We start from the raw sequence: 10,149 nt of genomic DNA on the forward strand, positions 1-10,149 counted from the left end.
ATAGTGACCCCCTCTTTGGAGGGGGTGAGACTTTGGAGGACCTGCTGTGACCCGGAGTGCAGGTTGGTCTGAGGGGGACAAGGAACCTGGGCTCTATCCTTGGTGGTCTCTGCATTTTTGGCTCTGCCCTGGAATGGCCCAGCTGCTGGGGCTCACAGCCAGACTGCCCAGAGGAATGGCAGTGACCAGGGAGATCTGACTGGAACTGGCCAGCTGGGGACTCTGAGCTGGGACTCCTTGCAAGCCAGAGCAGAGTCCTGGGCCGGGGTGCAGGTGCAGCGGCAGGGCAGGGCCTTCTCTGTGCAAGTCCTCACCCTTGGAGTGGGGCTTTCTGGTGATCAGGCCATCCTAGCGTGCAGTAGCCAAGGGCAGCGAGGCCCATGGGGAGCCAAGTATGGGCTTTGGGGCCAGACAGATCTGGCTTGGGGTGCAGACTCTTGAGAAGTCAGTGTCTTCTGATCCTGAGTTTCTCTGACTGACTGTCCAAGGTCAAGGTCAAGGGCAAACACTGTCTTGATCAGGGTTTTAGCTCTACCATCACTAACCCAGGACCCAAGGACAAGGGGTCCTGCCATGGCCAGTTGGTCATGAGGGCAACCCAACCCTCCAAAATCACCTTTGGGACTCTACTGCTTCATGAGGTTCTTGGGGCCATGACCTCCGTCGTTCCACAGGAGCCACCCAACTTGGCACATGTGCTCAGGACACCCTTAAACTGGGGACATCTCCACATCCCCACCAAGGACTAACCTGGCCGCTGGGCCCTGTTCCTTTGTAGGCACTTGGGATGATGGGGGACAGGAAATGAGACACACCCCCAGGAAGTAGATATCTTTCTTGCATACAATTATGATCCGAGGGCTGAAGGGAGGGTAAGAGGGTGGGATGTTTTGTGGGATCCATGAGCTTGTGTCAGGGAGCAGTCACTGTAGGTGGGCAGGCCAGAGAGACTGCTTCCCAGTGATGGAGGTGTACAAAGGGATCCAGGAGCCAGCTGCATGGGACAGCACATGGTCCACAGGGGCCATGCCTGTGCCATTGGTTCAGTACCTGACCATCTTGGGCTGGGTCCAAGGACTGGGAACAAGCCACCACCAGCAGAATGGGTAAAAGATGACCCAGAGGGGGACAGGTCTGATGACCACGGTCAGGGTGCAGTATGGCTGGCCCCTTCCTGGGCTGCGGCTGAGCCACTGTTGCCATGAGACTGGCCCAGGACTGGCCACCCCTCTGGTGGATGTGGGGGAGGGTATGGGTCTGATGGGTTTCTGATGTCACAGATCTCTTGACCTTTTGGGGGCCACTACTGGCAGGAGGCTGGTTCCAAAGTTCCATTGCCCTCCCACTACTGACCAAACACAAAGCCCCTCTGACTCTGCACTCAGGTACTAGGGTCCCCTCCCCATGACGCCTGCCAGCTCTGGATTCCTCTTCTGCGAAATGACAGCACTCAGGTCTCCCTCCCCTGTGGCTGATGGTGGATGAAATGATGAGCCTTTCATAAGCATCTCCCCCGGGGCGTCTCCAAGACTATGTCCCCCCAAACTTCTCTCCAACATCATCCCAACCTTACCAGCCCTGGAACGTTCCAGAACGTCCTTGCCCCACCCCATCCCCCGCGGCCAGGATCCTCCCAGGGCCCGGAACCTAGGAAAGTCCCTGGCCTGAGAAGGTCAAAGGGCACGGGGAGCAGCCCCCCTGGACCCGACATTGATGGAACTACACTACCCAGAATTCCCGGGGCTACTCGGAAAGGAAATGTCGTTTTTGCTCTGAGAGCCTGAGCTCCCCCAGCAGCTGCAGAGAGGGAGGGAGGAGGGGGGCTGGGGGGAGGGCGCAGGGGGTGCGGGAGCCAGCGAGGGCGGGGAGCAGGAGGCGGCGCTCGCCCGCCCGCCGCCGCCGCCGCCTGCGGTCCTGCATCTCTCCCGGCGGGGCGCACGGTCCTGCGTGGCCGGCTGCACTTGGGGGACGGCTGCGGGCGGGCGCGAGTGCTGGGCCAGCGCAAGGGCCGAGTTTCGGCAAAGTTTGACCCGGTTGCCTTTCTGATGCCGCAGCGGAGCGGGGCGGCGCGGGGCGCGCAAGGCTTCTGCGGCGCGGCGCGGGGCTGAGCGGCGACAGCACGCTCACCATGATCGTAAAATAAAGGAGGCGCGCGGGGTCGGGGCGACAGAACCCCGAGCTTCAGCCTCCGTCCCCGGCCTCCCCCAGTAGCCCCGAGCCTCCTTGACCCCAGTAAAGACAGCCCCAGGACACTGTCAGGGGGAGGGTCGGGGCGTCCGGAGGGCGCGGCCGGGAGCGCGGAGCGGCCGCGGGGCAGGTGAGTGGCGGCGCCTGGTTCGGAGCTCGCGCGCAAAGTTCCCGGCCGCCGAGCTGTTGGGACGCGCGGGGCCGGGGTCCGCTGGGGGCTGGCGAGGGGACCGCGGCGCCACGCAGTCCTGGGTTGGGCGACCCCGACGCGCAAAGGGGCTCGTGCCACTCGGACGGGCCTTGGAAGGCAGAGTGCGCCCCCAGGGCGCCAGGGGACCCACCTGGCGGCCAAGGGCGCGCGGTCCCCTGCAGTGCACCCCGGGCGGAGGGGTCAGCGGCGGTGTCACCGGCCGCGATTATTCGCTGGTGAGTGCGGTGGCGCGGCCGCCACTGACGGGGCGGGCGGGCACGGGGGTGGGGACCCCGCCTCCGGGGAGACCGCCCAGCCGGCGCCGCCCGCCCCGCAGACAGTGCACACGTGCCGCCCCCCCATTGCCCCCGCGGCAAACTTGGGCTCAACTTTGACGCGCTGTCCCTTCCGCCTCCCCTCAGGTTCGCTTCGCGCACAGCCCCGGAGCCCCGCACCGCGGCGGGCGGAGACAGCGATCGCGGCGAGGGACCCGCGGCGCGCCCGCGTGGGGGTGCCCGGCCCGCGCCCGCGAGTGGGACCTCGGCCTCGCGGAAGGAAACTGTGCTCCCGCCGATTGGGCGCCCCACCGGGTCGGCGCGGGTGCTCGGGCAGCGCGTGCGGAAAGCGGAGGGGAGGAAGCCGGGCGTCTGCGGCGAGGGTAGCAGCGCCACCGACCACGGGGACTGCGCCTGCCTCGCTGCTTTCCCGAAGACTTCGGCAGGTGACCAGAGCAGCCGTCCCTGAGACTGAGACACCGAACAACATGCTGGTCCATTAAATTCGGAACTTTTCTTTTTTTAACTCAAAGAATATTGGTGATTTTTGTCCACTGCTAAGAGAAGAGCAAGGGAGCCCAGGGCTCTTGCGATGCCGCAAAATCCTTATTTATAACAGGCTCGCGGTCGTGCTAAGCAGCACTCCGGGCTCGCTGAGCTGTTCTCTATCCTATGGATACCCGTCCTGCGCTGTGAGATCGGCTAGCCCGTCCCTCCGCACTGGGCCGCGCAGCCTCCACCCTTTCAATGCCCGGTTTCTGCTGGGATTGCTGGCCTTCCCTAGAGATCCGGGCGGTGCTGTGTGCCATGGGCTGCATCCAGAGCATTGGGGGCAAAGCCAGAGTCTTCCGAGAAGGGATTACGGTGATCGACGTGAAGGCCTCCATCGACCCGGTCCCCACCAGCATTGATGAGTCCTCCAGCGTGGTGCTCCGCTACCGGACGCCTCACTTCCGGGCCTCTGCCCAAGTGGTCATGCCGCCCATCCCCAAGAAGGAGACCTGGATCGTGGGCTGGATCCAGGCCTGCAGCCACATGGAGTTCTACAACCAGTATGGGGAGCAGGGCATGTGAGTACCCTGAGAGCCCAGGCTGGGACCTCAAGGTGATGGGTGGAGTGTAAGGGTGGTGGAGCTGGGCTGTCTGCACCCTCCTTGGGCAGGTGACTCCCCAGGGGGTTACCTTGTTGTTCCAGTCTGGAGTCACTGCCCCAAGGCCTCCCAGGCCACTGTCTCAGGCATCTGGGTCCCTTGCCAGACCCCGGGGACAGTCGTGAGCCATTCCTTCCTGGGAGTCTAGAAAAGCAAGTATACCTTCCGCCTGGAGAGTGTCAGGGCCATCAAGGTCACCAGAAAGGCCTCATACAGCTCTGCCCCTCGGGCTCTCGCCCCACAGGAACCCACGGGGCAGATATGTGGGGCCTTCTGCAGCCTGGAGCTGGGTGCTCTGGGATTTGTCTCTCCTGCCCTGGGGGGAATACTTTGCCTGCCAGCCAGTTGCACAGGACATTGTGTCCAGCAGGGTGGTTAGTTTTGCAAAGTTGCGTTGATTGGCAGTGCACAACAGTGTCTCCCCTACAGAAGGCTGCTTTGAGCAAGTGATGCTGTTAGAGACTGGCATTAGTCTCGTAGGGCCCCCAGCTAGGAACAGTTAAGAGGAGCTTGTTGGCTGCTTCCCTGCAACCCTGTCTCTGAGAAATTCTTGGGTGACAGAGTGGTGACCCCGGGACTCTGGGTTCTAGCTTTGGCATGATCCCTGACCCCAGGGAAGGCCACTCTCAATGTGGAAAGAACCAGGATGGCGACCTGACTCGGACAGCTTCCCTGGAACTGGGGAGGGGAACAGAAGGTCTCCAAGAGCCGCGTGGCCTCTTGTTTGACCCCAGTGGCTGGCCCTGGACACTGTCCCACACTCTGTGCCGCATCACTTCCTGGCTTTGCTGACGGAGAGGCTTCCAGAGAATTGGAAATTATCAGTGTTCAGGCAAAGCCCTGGGCCACCTGGGGGTGCAAGGGTGGCTCGACAGGAGCACATGCCGTCGCCATTTAGTGACTCTGAAGTCCTAGGGGACAGCTAACTCAGCTAGCTGTCTCTGTGATCACTCCAGAGACCCTGTACCGCCTGGAGACAGCTGGTGGCCCCTGCCAGTCCCTGTCGTCCTGCAGCTGGGGCTTGGGGCTGAATTTCCACCCCAGGGAGGGAACACGTTTGGGGAGGACCTTTCCTAAGACCCTTCCACCTGGAGGCCTTTCCCAGCTTTGAAAGGCGCTGGCACTATAGTGGAGAAGCTTAAGGTTTTCTTGGGAGTATCTGGCTGAGCCTGTTTTCTTCCCTGATTTGTGACCAGAGGCCTGTGAGTCAGGCGCCTGGGGTAACCCGGGCCTTCTTGTACCAGCGCCTTGGTTCCTTATTCAATGAGTTCTCAGACTCTGTGGTCATGCAGGCCTGAGGGGGAGAGGCCAGGCTGTGCCACTGGCTGGGATGTGACCCCCTGCCAGCTTCTTAGCTGCTCGGGGCCTATTTCCTAGTCTATAAACTCGAGCTCATTTAGCCCCTTCTCTATGGCTCTCAGAGAGTTACTCAGATGACCGTGGCCTTGGGGCCACGCTGGGCCCACCTCATAGAACCCTTTGTACAGAGGGCTGCTGCCCCCGACATTGCTGCGATCCTCACTGGGGTTCTAGTGGGCAGCATGGAGCGATGGGCTTTTGGGCCCGAGGATCTGGACTGAAACAGCAGAATGAGGACAGGTGTCAGCTGCTCCCTGAGGTGGCTCTCTCCTCCAGGTCCTCCTTTTTCATTAGGGCCCCATCCCTAACTTTTAACTATCTAAAAATAGTCCCAGTCAGAGATGGTTTTGGTGGCTGGGGCGGCTGAAGTCCCAGCCGCTCCCTGGTTTCCAGCAGCCCTGGAATTTCTCTGTCCTCTCTCTGGGGCTGTCTTTCAGCACTTTCTCCTTGGGTGCTGGCTGCAAGGCCAGGGTGGGTGGCTTGACCAGCTGCGGGGAGAGGGTGGAGGGGACAGCTCAGGACGCAGTCAAGGGACAGGCCCAGGAGACCCTCCTTGGAGGAAATGCAGCCAAGCCCAGCCCTCAGGGGCTGATTACTCAGGATAGAACCTTCCCAACAGCCCTGTTCCTCCAAGCCTTTGTCCACCCTGTGCCCTGGGGGGACAGAGGGAAGACAAAAGCCAGGACACAGCCTGAGGACTGACTTCTTCCTGAGCCCAAAGAGCTGGTTTCAGCTGGACTTTAAGAGAACTTTCCCACACCTACCTGCTGGCTTGCTCTTTTGTAACAATTGCTGTTTGCAAGTTTTTAAGCCCCGGCAAGCATGGTGTGAGAGAGTTGGTGGGAGGGGGGGAAGACCAGGACCCTTTGCCAGCCTTGGGCCTGTGTCTTCATACTGTGGACCCTTAGGGGTGGCAGGGACACTAACAGCAACCCTAGCCTCTACCCACTGGATACCCCCAAAGTTGTGACAACCGTGGATACTCCCCACCCCCACCCACGCCTGATGTCCCCTGGGAGGGATAAAAACAAATCACCCTGGCTGAGAACCTCCGGACTCAGCCCAGACAGTTTGAATCATGCACGAGCAACCCGGCACTGGGCTCCAGTGGCCTGGGCAGGGGACAGGCAGGTGGCCTTGGCTGGGTTAGCGTTGCTGCTCTCCACAGGCAAGCTGGGACTCAAAATATTAATTCCAAATGCTTAGCTGAGATCCATAATGCCCCCAAATGTTATCCCTGCTTGAAATTAATCTCTAAGCTGGAAGGAGAACTTTTTCACAATGACATTCTGGGTTTGAAATATTTGAAATGGAATCAAAGGCAAAAACTAGCACCCCGTGGATGCCTGGACCCGGGCCTCAGGGGAGAGTGGAAGACGGCATCTCTGTGTCAGCTCACGAAGGTTCTATGTGGTTCCGGGACCAACCCACTTGGCTCTCGAAGCCAGCCCCCTCCAAACTGTTGGAGACACCTGCCTCCACAGCCGCCCCCCGCGATTCCCCAGCTGCCACCTGTCGGCTGGCACAGAGCCTTCTAAGCGACAAGTCACAGTTTCTCCCCTGTGTGGGAGACACTTGGAGTTGTCCCTAGTTTGCCCTGCAGTGGAGCTCCCAGGGGACCTGACCCGGAGCCTCAGCCATGGCTGAGAGAGACAAGGTTTGGTGTTTGGTCAGTGGGCAGACTTAGGCAGGAGGGGGACAGCTTGAAGAGAAAGGGGCTTTCTGGTTTGCCAGGCCAGTCTGGTGGTGTGCTCCTTTGACACCAGCACACTGGAGGCCAAGGCAGGAAAATCTCAGCAAGTTCGAGGCCGGCCTGGGCTGCAGAGCAAGATCCTGTCTCAACAAATGAAAGTAGGGGTTTCTCTGGGTTGACAGTGCTGCCTCCTCCCTGTGCCTGCGTGCGCAGGGTGGATCCCGATCCAGGCCACGGAGCCAGTCCTTTAACCGGGAACCTTGCAGTCCCCGCCTGTGAAATATGAAGGCCAGCACCTCCTCCTGCGCAGGCTGTGGAGGCTCAGTGAGCGCATGAGCCAGGGTGCTTACTGAGCACCCCTCAGGACTGTACTCCCCAACCATGAGTACTGGTGACGGATTGTTGTTCCACAGTGCGCCGCCACAGCTGGCAAAAAAGCCTCTGTCCTCTCCGTGCATGCCGGTGGGGTTGCTACCTCCTCCTTCCTCTGGTTTTCCGCCTTCGTTTGTGGCAGGAGAGCCTTGTGCAGTGAGGCCTTGAGGAGTGGCGAGGAGGGAGGCTGGGCTGGGGTAGGCACAGCTGCTTTGGGCTCCCCTTCCAAGCTGCAGAGGGTGCCCCAGACCTGGGGAGGCCCCCATTTAGGATGGAGCCTGAAGCCTCCCCCCCCACTTGTGCTTAGTCTCTGGGCTGTGGGGACAGGCCCCAGAGGAATGTCCCTGCTGAGCACGAGGCTGCTTCCTGGAGCTGGGGCCTGTGCCTGGAGCTCCGCACAGAACAATTGAGGAAGAAACTTCCTTTCTGCAACGTCCGACCCACCGGCCGGAAGGCAGCCTCCCCCTCTGCCACGTAGGGCTGGGTGGGACAGGGAAGGCCTGATTCAAGCTCTAGGATGGGAGGAAGTGGCGTGGGGTGTCCCAGTCCCAGAGAAACTCCCCTGGATCCGCCCCTGCCAAGCTATCAATGGCGGGCCTGTTCCGCTACCTGGACACAAGCTAGTTGTCCTGAGAGACTTTGGGGCAGGCAACATGAAAAACCTCCATCTTTTCCTGCTGGTCAGATCTGGGGAAATGGACAAGTTGAGCCTGAACCATAGTTCAAAGCCAGCTTGAACTCACAGTGAGACAGACATTAGAGAGAGAGGGAGAGGAAGGGGGGGAGACAGACAGACAGACAGACAGACAGACAGACAGACAGACAGACATGCGAGGGTGTCAACACCAGTGCTGCTCATAATGCCAAAAAGCCTGGCAGCTCAAGTGCTTCCAAACGGTGATGGACCTATGGAGCGAAGGTAGTGTTTCCTTAAAAATGATGCGAGATGGGTGGGAGGCTCCGCTCAGTGGTAGAGCGCGTGTGAGCGCTGGGCTCCATCCTCAACGAAAAGACAAGAAAGGTAGAAGAGGCGGCGCCAGCCTAGGAGCAGGGCCACGTGGCAGACTGTGTGAGGAACTTCAGAGGGGAAGGGGAACCCGGGGGAGATGGCTTTTGAGTTTCACTTCACACACTTCTCCAGAGGTTTGCTTGAAAACAAAAGTGTATGCTTTACAACCAAGAACTAAAATGAGAGGGGCTTGCTGGGCTTGGACCCAGCGCTGAAGCCACAGCAGGTGGGAAGGTCTGGGCCGGAAATGGGCCTGGAAGCAGAAGCCCTACCGGGGGCTGGTGCTCTGGGTGGGGAGAGCCTGGGGACAGCGGGAGGGGCCTGGGAACCCAGCTCCCGGGAGGTGGGCCGCAGTGTCTGGGGTTGTAAATTCTGCCATCATAGGAGCTGAAGTGTTAGCCCAGCCCCCGCCTCCCTGAGCCTGGCCCTCAGACCCTTCATTCTGAAACTGTACTGTAAAGTGCCACATGGGTTGCATCGTCATCGTCATCATTGTCCTTGTTGTCACTGTCATGGGTGACAGGATGTTTGTGTGAAATCAGGGTTCTGAGCTGGGGTGCAGCTCTAAGGGGAGCACTTACCTAGCATGTGTGAGACCCAGTGTTCCATCCCCAGTAATGCCAAGAAAAAAACGTTTGCATGAAAATTTTATTTTACAGGGACGTATTTAGTGCATATTAGAAAAACATGCCTAGATCTAGTGCTGTGTCTCCGGCATCTCCAAGCTGTCATCTCAGGGGTGTTCCTCAGGGGAGACTAAATTTAGTTGCGCTTTGGAAAAAAGCATTCATTTTCAGGGAAAAAGTGAGCGAGGTGCGATCCCTGGTGAGTACGGGCCGTGGCAGACGGGACTCGGCTCAGCTCTCCTGGTCCTGCGTCCAAGATGGGGCTCTGGAGTCGGGGAGAGCGTTGGGGACCCCAAGACTTTGGTGAGAGGAGATGAGGCCCTTGGGCTGGAGAAGCCCTGTGGCTCTCAGACAAAGTCCAGGCCCTGGCCAGGCCCACACCCACCAGTGAGCTGGGATCACCGTGCCCAGGGTGTAGTGACTACTACTCTACCCAGAAGTAGTGACTCCCATCCCCAGCTTCCAGCAAGGGCCTCCAGGAGCCCTCTCTCTCTCTCTCTCTCTCTCTCTCTCTCTCTCTCTCTCTCACACACACACACACACACACACTCACTCACTCACTCACACTGGGCAGCTGTGTGCGTCTGCGCCATGTGCATGTCCGTAGTATGCCCAGCTGTGGTGAGTGTCCCTGTGAGGCCAGACGGGCAGCAACCAAACCCCGGTCCTGAGCTCTACAGCCCGGGTGCTTTCCAGGGCTGGGACCTTGAACTTGGCCTCTGGCCCCCTTAAGCCTCTTGGTGACTGCCCGCCCTGGGAGCAGCCGTCACCACTCTGAGCGCCACCGCCCTCTCCACCCGCACCTCTCCTGGGGCTTCGAGGGGAGGCCCTGCGTGTCGCTGACGTGCTCCAGCCCAGCCACCAGCGTCTATGGTACCAGCAGCGTCATGAGTCCTGGGTCCGAGGTGCAGGCAAGGCTGGCGTGGCCCCAGTCCCTCTCAGCCGGGGTCCGTCCGGGGAAGACACTGCCCGCAAATGGTTGTAGTCATTCAGTCACCTTTCCCAGTGCCAGGTCGCAGTAGGAAGAGGGTCCTGTGGCATGGGACCCCAATGGGCCACCTGGCTGGGGAGAGGTCTGGCTGGTTTCCTGGGGTGGTGGCCCCGAAGCTGAGCTAATCCTGGGCAGGATGGCCAGCTGCAGGAGGGCTGCGCCCAGGGTTGAGGTGTGCACGCGCATGCTTGCACTTGCCTGGGCCTCGGCTATGGCTCTGTCCATGTCTGGGCTTCAGGCAGTGGCCTCGGCTATGGCTCTGTCCATGTCTGGGCTTCAGGCAGTGGCCTCGGCTA

General features: G+C 60.2%; 1 protein-coding gene across 4 annotated transcripts in view; it reads left to right on the forward strand.

Annotated features, from left to right (window-relative positions):
- Fam78a (family with sequence similarity 78 member A) overlaps positions 1 to 10,149 on the forward strand; it is a 17,320-nt gene continuing 7,171 nt past the window's right edge. Inside the window, exons 1-2 of one of the 4 annotated variants that reach the window (XM_023700482.1) lie at positions 1 to 62; positions 2,800 to 3,722. In XM_023700482.1, the coding sequence (XP_023556250.1) occupies positions 3,400 to 3,722 (323 nt within the window). In that variant the 5' untranslated portion in view covers positions 1 to 62; positions 2,800 to 3,399. Of the gene's footprint in view, positions 63 to 1,892; positions 2,318 to 2,528; positions 2,614 to 2,673; positions 3,723 to 10,149 lie in introns of those variants that run through there. The other 3 variants (XM_023700480.1, XM_023700481.1, XM_004640442.2) reach the window with 3 other exon arrangements.

This window comes from Octodon degus, unplaced genomic scaffold (genome assembly GCF_000260255.1).
Source record: "Octodon degus isolate 3935 unplaced genomic scaffold, OctDeg1.0 scaffold00123, whole genome shotgun sequence".
Classification (NCBI taxonomy): domain Eukaryota; kingdom Metazoa; phylum Chordata; class Mammalia; order Rodentia; family Octodontidae; genus Octodon; species Octodon degus.